We start from the raw sequence: 15,011 nt of genomic DNA, 5'->3' as shown, positions 1-15,011 counted from the left end.
GGAGAAAGGAGGTGGAAAAACTGGGATAACAGGAAGCATAAGCTGGAGGGAGAAGACCATGCGGGGAGACCCTTCCAAGTCCACACAGAATATAAAGCAAAGCTCAGACATTGGGGATGGGAATTCCACATCCATTTGTTATACAAACCTCTTCCTCTTAGCATGTCTGACAGTTCAATTAAAATCCCTGAATGCTTTTTCTGGCTATTCTTAGCTATTCCTGCCTGTAAAAGTCTTGTGTTTCAAGTATGTTGTTCTAAGATTCAGAACTAAATTCAGTGCTTTTGAAGTAATAGGGCAAGGGGCACATGAGAGACTTCATCCAAATACTTGGACAGAAATTAGCTAGCTCAAGCTAAAAAATTCTTGTTACTGGTAGTGGCACAAGTCCTTGGGTTTAAGAAAGCAATGGTCCATTTTAGGGAACAGCTAGCAAGCCAGGGATCAGTGCCCAGAACATATGCCAGCAATGAAACAGTCATCCAACTTGGTGAGACCCAAAGCAGCGTCCAGTATTTTGTCTGGCTGGGTTAAGTGCCAGTGCACCAGCCTGGCAGGTGTTCAGTTACAAGAGAAAGCATGACTCCATACATAACAAATAATTAAGGTTTACAGGGTCCTCCTGGTAAGTGCAGCCAGTACATAATTATAAATTGCGGAGGCTGTAGCCCTTGAAATAAAACTTAAAGAAAAGTAGTGTCTGGAAAGGTGCTTCGGGAAGATTTTGTTTACAACAGCATCAAAAAAAATGAACCTTGCAGAAGTACTTAGACAACACATCATGAATTATTGTCTTATGTTTTTGCTCAGGTTGAGCCCTGAGCCTAGATTGTCCCCATCCTCCCACCTATCCCTATGAGTTAAAACTTCTTTATTTAGGAAATCTTTGGTGGGCCGTATCATTCAAACTTCCAGTCCTGGCAAGACTTTAAAGTAAACATTTCTCATCATGCGCAACTTTTATGCATTTTGTGTAACACCAAAGATACAAGTAGGGCATAATAATTTCCAGGTTTGTGCTTCTTTCAAGCCTTCCACTTCACAACACTCACAAGTGATGTGAACCCTGCTAGCCTGCCAGCATTTGTGCTTCACCACATGAGAGTATCTTTGGAAGTGTACACTATCTCTATTTTTGTGCATTGTACAGTTCTGAGCATACAGGTGTTAAACAAACCAATAGTTAAGACTTAGTACCTCAGAGCATGAGTTATCTCCATGCTCCTATTTTATCACTAGTTTGGGTTACAACCCAGCAGGGCATGACTCACTCAAGGAGCATTCAGACAGCAACTGCACTGCTTGTTTTGTCTGAAATCCAGGTCTGACTCCCTCTCATGAGGATACATAAAGTGCCCATGACCCATTGGTATGCACTTGCTACTGGAACGCATTTTCTGTGAAGTTTCTTTTCCAAATAATGTTGGCCAGGGCTCCTAGACATTAATTTGTGCCCTGTGCTGTGCCCATGTGTAAGAGCTTGATTCAGAGAAACTGCAATATGAGTAACAGGAAGACTTGTAACTCTCAGTCACAGAAAAAAGTTCATCATTTCCAGCTTTCTGTAGCCTTGTGTTCTCCTGTCCTCTGGATGTGGCTGCACAGACACAGCTCCAGTGACTTTGCTGGAAAAACCTCTGCCTTGGACTAGACTGCAGAGGAAATAGAAGTGTTTGGTTTTTTTTAGAAAGGAATTTTGCTGGACAATCTTTTTTCATTATTTCTCATAGCATCATCATGGCAGATGATACGATATGAAGAAGATATATTTGTGAGAACATTTAGCTTAGCCTTTTTCTGCTGTGAGATGTTATATCACTATCATTGAAACCAAATACCCAGATACTGCTATAATTGTAAAGTATTGTAATTGTACAAGTGGTTCTTCTGTGCTCAATTTGTTTGCCACAGGGGATTTTGAAGAGGAAAATGAAGGAATCAGGTGGGACCTCCTGAGAGGTGAGATCATTCTTCCCTTGGGCAAATAAATGATCCTGCTAAAAAAGAAAAACTTCTAGAAACTGAAGGGATTGGTGGAGAGAAAAGAGCTCTTAAAAGTGTGAGGAGCAGACAGCCATATCTCAGAAATTGCCAAAAAAACCTGTTCTGGAAAGCAGAGGAAACTACACAGTTTGTTTCAACTAAAAAAAGTAGCTTAAAGCCTGACAAAGGCCATGCTTGAAAACCAGCTTGATCAGCTTTTGCAAAGACACAGTGGGCAGGGAGATATTTGTTTATAAACTTTTAAATTTGTATTCTGTCATGTCTAATCACTTCCAGTTTTCTCCTTTTCAAAGGTTACCTGTTTTAGTTTATATTCTAATAAAACATCCCTTTGGCCTTCTTAGGGGAGTTCTCTTTCAAGAAGAAGGTCTAGTGAGTCCCAAAGCTTAAAGCTAAGAGTACTTCTCAAGTTTATAAAAATCATACTTTAATGCTATTGTAGGTAAGAATTTTCAAAGCACCCAAGTGCGTTAAAAGTCCAAGCTCTTCTGAGCTGTAAGTCAGGCCAATTTTAGAGTAGCATGGGTTTTTTGTATCATCTATTATAGGTCGGGACAATCTTTTGGGTACAAGTCCAGTGAATGTAGCATACTTAGCCTTTAAACTCATGTTTGTGAACAAAAACTGATGCTTGTAATTAAATAATTCTGACCTCTGATCTCAGAAACAGATGAGTTTAGGCAAAACCCTGCAAATGGGTGGGGAATTCAAAGAGTATTGAAATTTTTGCTTGTATGCAAGTGTGGGCAATTACATTTTCAGGGTTATATGAGAAATTAGAAAGCTACTCTATTGTCAAGGAGTCCCATTTTAGAAGTTCTTTTGCTCGCTGCTTTGTTTTGTAAGTGTAAGAGAGTTATAAAGTATCATGAACCCAAACCCAGGTTCCTCCATAAAAGATGATTGAATTGTTGCTAGTCTCAAGTCATTCACTAGTCCAAGGTTTTATATCTACCTGCATTGGTTTCCAGAACTGTCTGCAGTCTGTAAATTCCCTGTGATGCAATCCCTTTAAAGATACATAGTAGACACATATTGCTGACATTTTTCTTCAAAGTAACCACCAATGAGACTGGGATGAAACTGGTGGGAGCTAGATTTTATGCAATTCTTCATGCTCCTCTCTTCACCTCTTCATTGCACTTTACATCTCTCTTTGCCAATATCTGCAGTTTCAATTTGCCTTCATATGTTTTCCACCCTACCAGGTGAACTGTGTCTTTGTACTTTAATAGGCATATTAGAAATATACTACTTAGTTTAAACATGTTGCTAAGATTAAACTCACTTTGAGAACATTAGCTAAAAGATTTTCAGAAATGAGGCCATGAGTGGCTAGCCGTATATACCAGGACAACAGCAAATGTTGAACTGTCTGAAGTTTGGGAAGGACAGTGAGCTTCAGAATTTGATTTTAAGCTGAACTCTTGTCTTGCTGTGAACTCATCTGTTCATAAGTTTTTCTTATTCAACAAGAAAAATTCTTCTCAAAAGGAGAAGAAGGGTGTTGAAGCATGCAAGGGCATTAACAGTTCCTGTAAAGAAGCACAAATTATGGGTTTGGTTTATAATCCTGAGAGACAATCAGATGGGAGATAAAAAAAAAAACAACAAAACAAACAACAAACCCAAAACAAATGGAAGAGAAAGGTTATCCTGAGCTCTCTACTTATGTCACAACACAAAGTCATGGTGACATTCAATGTAACAAGAAATGACAAAAGGAAATAGTTTTTTAAACCAGCGTGTACCTAAATGGTAGAATTTATGTCCTTAGAAGATATTTTAGACAGAGATATTTTAAACAGAGATTGCAGAAAATTCAAACAGGGATTGGAAAATTATCTGTATGACATAAAAATTCAGAAATATAGAAGGATAATATACTTTTTAATAGAGTGATTTTAAACCATCTAGTTCAGAGCTTAATTCAAATTTCAGTTATTAGCCAGTTGAAAGGAGCTTACACCTGCCTCATCACTAAAAACCACTAATGCCTCAGCTATCATGGCAACTCTTAAGCAAGGATATCATAGAATCATAGAATTGTTAAGGTTGGAAAGGACCCTTAAGATCATCCAAGTCCATCACTATACCATGTCCTCGAGAACCCCATCTACCCTTCTTTTAAATACCTCCAGGGATGGAGACTCAACCACTTCCCTGGGCAGCCTGTTCCAATGCTTGACCACCCTGTCAGTGAAGAAGTTTCTCCTAATATCCAATCTAAACCTCCCCTGGCGCAGCTTGAGGCCATTTACTCTTATCCTATCCCTCGTTACTAGGGAAAAGAGACCAACCCCCACCTCGCTACGACCTCCTTTCAGGTAGTTGTAGAGAGTGATAAGGTCTCCCCTCAGCCTCCTCTTCTCCAGGCTAAACAACCCCAGCTCCCTCAGCCACTCCTCATAAGACTTGTGCTCTAGACCCTTCGCCAGCTTCGTTGCCCTCCTCTGGACACGCTCCAGCACCTCGATGTCCTTCTTGCAGTGAGGGGCCGAAAACTGAACACAGTACTCGAGGTGCGGCCTCACCAGTGCCGAGTACAGGGGCACTATCACCTCCCTAGTCCTGCTGGCCACACTATTCTTGATACAGGCCAGGATGCCATTGGCCCTCTTGGCCACCTGAGCACACTGCTGGCTCATGTTCAGGCGGCTGTCAACCAACACCCCCAGGGCTTTTTCCACTGGGGAGCTCTCCAGCCACTCCTCCCCAAGCCTGTAGCGTTGCATGGGATTGTTGTGACCCAAGTGCAGGACCCGGCACTTAGCCTTGTTGAATCTCATGCAGTTGGCCCCGGCCCAACGATCCAGCCTGTCCAGATCCCTCTGCAGGGCCTTCCTACCCTCCAGCAGATCGACACTTCCACCCAACTTGGTGTCATCTGCAAACTTACTGAGGGTGCACTCAATCCCCTCATCCAGATCGTCAATGAAGATGTTGAACAGGACCGGCCCCAGTACTGAGCCCTGGGGAACACCACTCGTGACCAGCCGCCAGCTGGATTTGACTCCGTTTACCACCACTCTGTGGGTTCGGCCGTCCAGCCAATTGAGCAGCCAGCTTCTCCAGGAGAATGTTGTGGGAGACTGTGTCAAAGGCCTTACTAAAGTCCAAGTAGACAACATCCACAGCCTTCCCTTCATCCACTAAGCGGGTCACCTTGTCATAGAAGGAAACCAGGTTAGTGAAGCAGGACCTCCCTTTCATAAACCCATGCTTGCTGGACCTGATCCCTCGGTTGTCCCACACTTGCTGCACAATGGCACTCAAGGTGATTTGTTCCATGACCTTCCCCGGCACCAAGGTCAGGCTGACAGGCCTGTAGTTCCCGGGGTCCTCTTTGCGACCCTTCTTGTAGAGGGGCGTCACGTTTGCTAGCTTCCAGTCATCCGGGACCTCCCCGGTTGACCAGGACTGCTGATAAATAATGGAGAGTGGCTTGGCCAGCTCCTCTGCCAGCTCCCTCAGTATCCTTGGGTGGATCCCATCTGGCCCCATGAACTACCATAACACAAAAAGGAAAAAACAGGATAGATGGCAAATGCCTATCCAAGCCCCTTCCATAAGTCAGCTGCACAAAGAACGCCCTCACTTTCATGTTTCATGATGTGACTGAGCCCATGGTTATTACACACAAAAATTAAGCAGAGGTGCAGTTATAGATGCCTGCATCTGAAATAACTTGTTATCCTTTTTTAAAAGAAGACATGAGAACTAATGCATATTTTTAAGAGGAGATCAAATCTTATTACTTTCCTTAGTAAAGGTATTGTATCCGACGTTCATAGAACCTCCACATTTTTCTTTACAGATATCCAGATGGACTGCTTTTCCACCATTCAAACCCATCCTAGGCAAATACCCATCTCACTACTTGTTTCATTCAAGTTATGCTGATATGCCTTTCATTGCCAACTTTTCCAGTCCTATTCAAACAGCCTTTCACCTTTTCAGCTGACCAATGGGGAAATTAGCAAAGGGAGGAGTAAAAGAGCCCTTTCTTGGCACTTAGCTCTTTCACACATCATTGAGGGACGATCTGAAAAAAAGTTATGCTACTTGGTGGCATTGATACAGACAAATTTCCCAGTACCATAAAAAAAATCATATAATGCCAAATAGTGCACTGTTCACACCATACATAAACTCTGCTAATTATGAAAATAATCACCAATATGTATACTACTGTTATCACCATAACAGCCTGTTAGTTTTACATTGTGACATGTTATAGGACTTATTCTACAAAATATATGTATTTGTGTGTAGAATTTGTCATGTCTGAAGGAAGACCCTGTCATAATACTTGTTTTGAAGCACAAAATCCAACCCAGCTCAAATAATTTTTTGTTCAGTACAAGAATAAAATGAAGCTCTTTCAGCATAGCCATCCTGTTGGCTATTAATTGTGTCCATGGCATTCTGGTTAGGAACAAAACAGTTGGTCAGACACCACAGTAATGCAAAAATGAGTTGCCTGAAAGAGTGATCACTTAGGAGAGAGCTAAGTCAACAGGCTTCACTGCTTTTGTTACTTTAACCAGTCTTCCAGTTCTCACATGAAATGAGCTCCTTAGCAGCACACCATTGTTCTCAAACTATTTCTGAGGATGATTCTGAAGTTAGTATGTAATGACCTTGACTCTGGAAATCTCCTTGTTACTTTTTCCACTACTACATCCTGGTTTGAAGAAAACAAACCAAGTGATGTAGTTCAATCTGTCCTCTTTCGTACATTCTGGCTTTGGAAGTCCTCTTTGTATAATTACAAGCAACTTTTAAAGTGCTCTTCAAATTAGGAATTAGCATCGATGCTATTTATGAAAATCCTTGCAGATATCTCCTTACAGCGTTCACATTGACTGAGCTGGAATAAGCTGCAAACTCACTAAGCTTGGGATGATTTCTGGCATTTGCCCACTTAAAAAAAATGCTGGAAAAGTTTTATATTTAATTTGGGCAAATGAGTTGGACTGAGTAATTTTCCTCTACTTAATAACTTTATCTGCACTTAGGGATTTTTCCTTGTTTTTGAAAGAATGAGACATGGACATCAAAAGAAAACAACTGTGAAACTGTGATTCACTGCATAATGATACTATCAGCCCACTGTCTGATTGCAATCAGAAGACTTGATTATGCTACACACTATTCTTGTGTTTACTATGCACAGAGAAGCATTTTATCATGAAGAAGAACACAATACTCTTATTCACCATGTTCTGCAAAGAAATATCTATGTGTATGGGATTCTATAGAGCTGTGCAGCACTCCCTGATGTAGTGTGAATATCAGAAATGGGCTGCTTTTGTGCACCTCAGATACTCTTCTGAGTCAAGAGCCTGTGCCTATTAATGTGGGACTAAACCTTGACTAACATGTCTAGGCAGCTTGTAGTACCCAGTGTAGCTCATTTAGAACTAAATCAGGTATCCCTGCTTATTGTGCACTGTACACATATACACATATATATGTATATACAAGTAATATTTATAAGTGTACATTATATGTATAGGCATATACTCAAAACACACAGATATTGAATTCCAGTATCAACTTCTCACAGTAATTCCCTTTATATGACAAAAAAACACTGTACTGAACTTTGTTCAGTTATAATGGAATGATGCACACTCTATCTTCCTCTTTTATTAAAGACAGATAGATATTCTCCTGTTTTGGGTCTACTCTGCAAGTACCCTCATAAGAAGTTTTCATAAAAAGAATTTGTACATTCTTCTAGTATTTTAAAAAGAAGTTGTGTGTTTACTGTTTCCTGCACATGAAGCATGCAATTATGACACAAAGTGAATAAGCATAATAGCCTCGTATCCTAGAATAACTATTATCATAGATTAGCTTTGCCAGAAAAGGGGCCAGAGTAAAAGAGAACAAAAATATTTATCTATATATCTTTCCACTTATATGTCTTAAGTTCTATGAAGATGTATTTTTTTAATTAGTACAGTTTTCTGAGGTTATATATAGCTTTGAAAGGGTTGTGTTAATTATTTGCCTTACAGCAGTGGGAACAGTTTGGTATATAACATATTCAATATTCCAAGAGAAACACTTCAGGAAATATATTTGACATGTTAATGTAGTAACATTGTTTAGCAGAGAATATATTTAAAAATCTAAGAGATGGGGGTTTAAGGTTTGGTTTGGCATTTTGGTTTTTTAAACACAGAAATGAAATAGAAGAAAAACATGCTCTTCTCACTTCTGCAGCAGCAGCCATTTCTCTCCTTTACCCTGAAAGTCTCAGAAAAGAATAAATAATTTACCCACAAAGCAGACATGCTTGAGCTGGCTCTGCCAATGCTCAGGCCAGGATGGAACTGTGGAGAAACTGGAGCAAAGCCCAATTGCACAGACAGTGCTGCATTGCATATGGGTGACATACTTGCTTCATCTCCACCAAATGAGGAATTCCCCTGCCCCTTACTGCATTTGGCTGTATGTATATCCCTTTCTCTACGTGCAAGCAAATTAAATGTAAAACAATATAGAAAGTACAATAGCTAGCTCATGTTTTTTTAAAGGAAAACTTACAGATCACTGTAGACAAGGCCATAAATCTGTGCTGTGCTGTGATGATAGATTCCTCTCAGGATAATTAAAAGCAGGATCACAACAAAAGCTGGAAGCCCCCAACTCAAAAGGAAGTAAAACAAATAGCGCTGCTCTGTGTGTTCATCATTCATCACCAGGACGTACCAGAAATTAACAGCCTGAAGAATAATGCAGAATATTAATCAGTAGACTTGGTGGATGATTAGCTATCCCAAAAAACAAATCACTCTGAAAGTCATAATACAGCATATTTCTGTCCCAGCATATGTGTATATATAAACATTTTTCAACATAAATATTTTGTTCTTATTTTCTTCTCCTAAGTAATCAAAAGAGACTGATTATAAAAGAAGTATGCTTATTTATATAACTGTTAGATTTGGAATTAGACTATCAGACAGGAAGGGACACCCTGTTTAGTAGAAAACACTATTTTTGCAGTGCAAAAATAGCTTTGTGTTGCAAAAGTAGCTTTCTTCTTGGATTTCCATACCATCACAGAAAAGATTGACATATAATATTGCTAAATCTGATCTGTATTGAATTTTTTTACACTGTTGCTCAGCTCTCTGCATCTTCTTGTAGGAAATGCACTAACCTCCTTAACAGTTCTGACTGTGGTCCAGTTCTGGGCGCACCAGTACAACAGAGACACAGAGCAAATCCAGCAAAGGGCCATGAAGATGACTAATAGACTGGAGCATCTCTCCTATGAGGAGAGGCTGAAAGCTGGGACTGTTCAGTCTGGAGAAGAGGAGGCTCAGGGGGATCTTATCCATGTGTATAGATACCTGATGGGAGGGAGTGATGAAGAGGGAGCCAGAATCTCATCAGCGGTGCCCTATGGTAGGACAACAGGCAATGGGCCCAAAGTAATATACATTAAATCCCATCTGAACACAAGAAAACATTTATTTTTTTTTACTGTGGAGGTGGCTGAACACTGGGCCAAGCTGTCCAGAGAGGCTGTGGAGTCTCTATCCTTAGAGATAATCAAAACCTAACCGAACATGATCCTGGGCAACCTGCCTTAGCTGATGCTGCTTGAGCCAGGATGTTGGACTAGACAGTCTCAAGATGCCCCTGCAACTTCAATGGTTCTATGATTCTGTGTAATATTTGTACAAGAGTTTGAGAAAAAAATGCAAATAAGTGAAGGTAAATTCACATGCATGTCTACAACAATCCATGTCTTCTTATGATCAACTCATCATCAAATGACATAACTAAGAATTTAAAAACATATATGAATCAAAATGAAGAAGTGGAATAGTTGAAATCTCTTGAAAGAACTCGTAGTATGAGAAGGAAACACATCAAGTAAAACAAAATACTTAGAGGTTTGCTTGGATCTTTGCATTTTCTTTAAGAGGTTAATAGTAGAAACACTTTCCTATGTGTTCATTATTGTTTATGCACATCTGTACGTTACTACTTTCTCATAAACACCTAAACTAACCATAATAAAAATATGTTTTGCAAAATTTTTCTTCACTTCCTCCACTTCAAACGTATTATACCAGCTACAGCTCGGCATGTTATATAATTACTTCTGACCTTTTATATGGGGTGAATGAGGGATTAATTTTGTCTTTATCTGTCTAGAGGACATCTAATTCAAACCTGTGCCTCTAGCCTGTCTTGACAGTCAATGGAGAGAGGACAGACATCTTCAGGCACTCATTGATCCTTACCCAATCATACTCATCTCTCTCCATTGTCTACACAGGGATTTGATACAATAATACTGATTCATATGCTTAATTTGCAACTGTCTATTGTTAGAATAGGTAAAATCCATATACACTGACAAGAAAATTGCAAAGTGATTATTTGTGTTTGAGAAATTTTGCAGATTCCCCTCAGCCAAGGGTTTGTCTACCAGTTTGTTCAGGAAGACTGAATTTTCACAGTCAAGTATTTAATTAGCGGTTTGTGGATTCCTTATGTGAGTCTCATCAGTTAATTATCATTACAGTTGTTTTTTTGTGATTTATATAGCATGAATATACAATACTTTCTATCATGAAACATAAAGAACATTTCGTATGCTAATAACTTGTTTTCAGAAAAATTATTAGCTTAGTAAGCATTTTAAATGCTCCCTTAGAGAATGACATTTTATAAATATGTCCAGTGTATGTAATTATATTAATTATATAGTAATTATTACGGCTTTTTTTAATTTTCATTTGGTGGTTGGTGCTATGTGAACAAAGGCAAAGATTGTTTTCCTTAAAAGAACACGGGAAAATCCTACCATATAATTGTAACTGTCCTGTGTAGGTTGAAAGAACACAGGAAAACTATTAATTACATTGTTGGGCATTCACAGGAAGAAAACATTAAACAAATGGAAATGGTATTTGGAAAAAAAATCCACAGTTTGTAGAAAGATTTGGTTGTTCTCTTATAATGTCCTTTTCTTTCTTAACTTTTACCTGGGATTGAAAACCCATTCAAGATTCTGTTTGTCACCTTATGCCAATAAACATTCTTCAAATTGTAGTTGAATCTTGCCCTTGTAGTTCTGACTAGGCTGTGCTTCATTGCAAGCATTTCCAGACAGCAAAATCCTTGAACTGATTTATGCCATTATGCTCAGGGATTGTTGGTTCTACTAATTCTGACAATCTGGTCAACATTGTTCTCAGTCATCCAGCTGAGATTGCTTTCGAAGAAATTGTACTTCATGTCCTTGCTCTGTGTTTGTTTAGCCATATTTACCTATCTCACCTCATTTATCACAGAAGAACACTTTAACACCAGTGCTGCTGCAAAGACAGAAGGGGGTTTGGATAGTTCACCATTTCCTGTGCAGTGACATTTCTATCTTGATAATTGTAAGTTCTTGTCCTCAACCCCTTTTGATGTTCCAAAACTTAACCAATGAAATACAAACAGTGCAGCTAATTTTAGCAAATCCTTTCCTGTTGCCATGCTGCAACAATAACCAGTTCTACAGAAGAATAAAATGCACAGTTCATTTCCCAGCAGCTCAGGTGGAAGAACAAATGTACAAGTTGTGATTGTTCTGACGTAGAATGCAAAACAATTATGAATTCAAATAACACTCTAATGAGACAATGCGAACTTCAGTGAAGCTTTTTTCTTTACAATGAGGCAATTAATTGAAATTACCTTCCCGAAACTGGGGTGTTTTTTTAAAATTATTTATTTATTTATTCATTTATCTTTGGTGATAATCTGTGGATATCTCATAAACATTAGCTGCTAAATACTTTAAATAAAGTCTTTCCCAACTCAGTGGGAAAATGTCTATTTCCCTTCTTCCTTCTTTTTAGGAATGGCCACAGCTTTCATTTTCAGAATGATTGCATGCTTTCATTTAATTCCTTTTTCAAAGCTGTTAAACAGTCCATAAATCATTCTAAAAAATAAGCATTAAACTTATTGTAAGGTAAGTACTTGTCTTACAAATCTGCAATAAATTTATAGAAAATTTAAGGTGCCATTAAATCCACAAAGGAGGAAGAGTCAGGTATGGGCGACAGCAAGCTCACGACATTCACTCTGGTTTGCTTATTGAACTTTCATTTTTGTTGTTGATTTACTCCACCATAGCAATGGCTCAAAAAAAGTACAGACAGTCCACCTTTTCCCATAATTTTACTCTATGTCAGAATTGGCAATTAAGAACTACACAAGTTTAATTTTTTCCTCAAAAGAAAGCTTTTAACGTGTATTTGTAACTTTTTTTTTTTTTTTTTTTTTGGTAACAAGTTATAAAATGCTAAAAGAAGACAGTTATTTATCCTGATAAATGGTTGTCATACTACAGATTTGTCATGGGAAGAACAACAGAATACAGAAAGGCATCCTTAGTGTGTGTTCCTACGATAAAAGTGCAGACTGCATTTGAAAATACAGGCTTACGCTGTAGCAATGTACACTTGTATGAAGGAATATTTGTCACAATGAAGACTTCTGGATTTCAGACATTAGTATAAAGCAATTATTTCAGGGTACTGCAGTCAAGAAAGCTTCATCCTTAAAAAATTGGGTAATGTTATCAACGTTCTTCAACTTACAAAAATCTCCCTATAAAAGCCAAGAAACAAGACAATGCAATACAAAGGGACAGAAACAATCAGACAAGCAAGGATGACTTGATGTGGCCTTTGTTATGACTCTGAAAATAGACCAGGTGATCTCTGAGGTCCTTTCCATTCCTGTATTTCAGTCAATATGTGGGTAGTAGCTATGTGTGTAGTACAAATACCGGTATCAAATGTAAGCCTACAAATACAAGAAGCTAAAAATGGAAAAAGAATTAGAATACGAAACTATAGATTTCATCATTGGAAACACTATTAAAATATGACAAAATGCTAAGTATAATTATTACATTTAGCAATATGCAGAAGATGGAAAGATTGGGACAAAAAGGTAAAGAAATTGTCCTAGAGTCTAGAAAGTTAAGATCTTTGATCTGGACTACAGAATTGAATCTGTACACATCCAACTGTACTGTTAAATCTGTGTTTTCCTATAGACTTTTGTTGCCTGGAAATGTTGCTACACCACCTTTTGATCACTTAAAATCATCTGGATTTTCTGGATGTTTCAGTTCCACATATCTGCACATATCTGAACACTGCTTTCACTTCATTATCACATTCACCCTACTTCTGTATGCAGTGATCAAGACTGACACTAGCAGATGTGTATAAAATGAGTTAGTGATCAAGCATATGCACTATGCTATACAGCCTCACAGAGGGCAGAGTGACTGCATGAGTGATACAGAATCTGTTCGCATATTTTTGCTGTTTCCCAGACAGAAGTATTTAAGTCCCATTTAAGTATAAATACATTATTAATTCTGCCTTCCAAACCAAGTCATGTCTATTAAGTGTACCTTGCTGAGAAATACGAATGTTCATTTCCCAGGCATTTAAATCTGCCATTTAGACAGCAGAAGCATCTAGACTTCCCAAATCAGTCTGGTTTTCCCTTGGATCCACAAACTGCTAATATTTTCATGGGGACGAATTCAAGCATGGAGATGTCCCCAGCACTCCTTTAGTGCCCTGGCATTGCTTCCTCACTCTGCAATGAGAAATATAAATTCAGGATCTATTCTCAGTCAAGGGGAGTAAATGGTAGCTGAGGGCTGGGTTGATCTACGTTTCAGATAATTTCTTTCCTTTTGGGTCTTTCAAACTTCAGGAATTATTCACAGTTGAAGACCTGCACCTACAAAAAGGGGCAATCTCCTTCACTCTGAGTTTCACTCCTGGCAGCTCTTATCAGCTCATCACTCACCAGGCTACAAAGGATTCCCTCTTAAGCACCTTTGTCCCCTCAGATTTGCATGAAGATTTTTCATGACTAACACAAGCCTGAGGCTCCACTAAATGCAATAGGACATGCAAGTTCTTAGGACCTGGCCAAAGTCTACTCCAACAAAAGTAACAATGGATTTCAAGTACAGCCATAAAAATGACCAACTGTTAACAGCCATACAATTTTTTGTCATTATAAGTGACTAATCCTTGGAAGATCAAGCATTGGAAATGGGAATCCTGTTGCAACTTAATGTAATATAACACGTGTAGGATGGGAAGATGAAACACTATCAAACACTGAGCAGTCAAATGCTTAAAAGCATTACTTCGTCGGTCCAAAATAATAAATGTTCAAGAGATCTGAAGTGACTTAGGAATAAGTGAGCAGCTGTGAAGAAGAATATTATTTATGGCTCACAAAATAATTTAGGTTAGTCAACCTAAGTAAAAGTCATAAGTCAAGCTAGGTGAAGGAGAAGTACAGCAGAAAATAACATCCGCTGGAGAGAATATTTAATCTTGCTAACTGTATAAATTCAGGGAAAACAACAAGAATAAAAAGAGTATTAGTATCACTACAGACAGAGCAGTTTAGATCTCTCTGCTCCATTTTTGCGAGCAGCTGCAGCAGCAGTGTACATGACAGACCATCTACTTGTAGCTTGCTAAGACCAACAAGCACAGTAGAGCTGTTAGAGAGGCTGCTAGGGTTCTCAATGAAAGTGAGCCTGACATAATCCCAGCAAAGAGCCAGATACCACATGAATGTCACTGGGAGAGAAAGCTGTATTTAGATATAGCCTAATTTGCAATTCTTCGTTTGGTCTGACAAACTGCATATTGGAGGATTTGTATTGTAATTTATGGAGCTGCATATATAAAGCTGTATGCTATAATAAATGTGCTATCAACAAATCCTATTAAAATAATAGCCAAATAAATGGCATAATTCATACTTTAGTGCTAAATATACATTTCTCGACGAGGGTACGATAATGTATTTTCCAAATAACCTCACAGCTTGTTATTTTGACTAACTTACAACTGGTAACTTTCCGTAACAAATTTGATTGATTGTTCATGGTCTCCCACATTATTTCAATTGCTTTTTAC

At 38.6% G+C, this 15,011-nt stretch overlaps 1 protein-coding gene across 1 annotated transcript in view; it reads right to left on the bottom strand.

Annotated features, from left to right (window-relative positions):
* Window positions 1–15,011, bottom strand: part of ADGRV1 (adhesion G protein-coupled receptor V1) — a 286,915-nt gene that overhangs the window by 71,583 nt on the left and 200,321 nt on the right. Inside the window, exon 85 of the mRNA XM_087761398.1 lies at window positions 8,566–8,744. Coding sequence (XP_087617524.1) covers window positions 8,566–8,744 — 179 coding nt within the window. The remainder of the gene's footprint in view (window positions 1–8,565; window positions 8,745–15,011) is intronic.

The sequence above is a fragment of the Nipponia nippon genome, unplaced genomic scaffold (assembly GCF_047370975.1).
Source record: "Nipponia nippon isolate SJK-2023a ecotype South Korea unplaced genomic scaffold, ASM4737097v1 scaffold_24, whole genome shotgun sequence".
NCBI classification, from domain to species: Eukaryota; Metazoa; Chordata; class Aves; order Pelecaniformes; family Threskiornithidae; genus Nipponia; species Nipponia nippon.
This window is presented reverse-complemented; position numbering and strand designations above follow the sequence as displayed.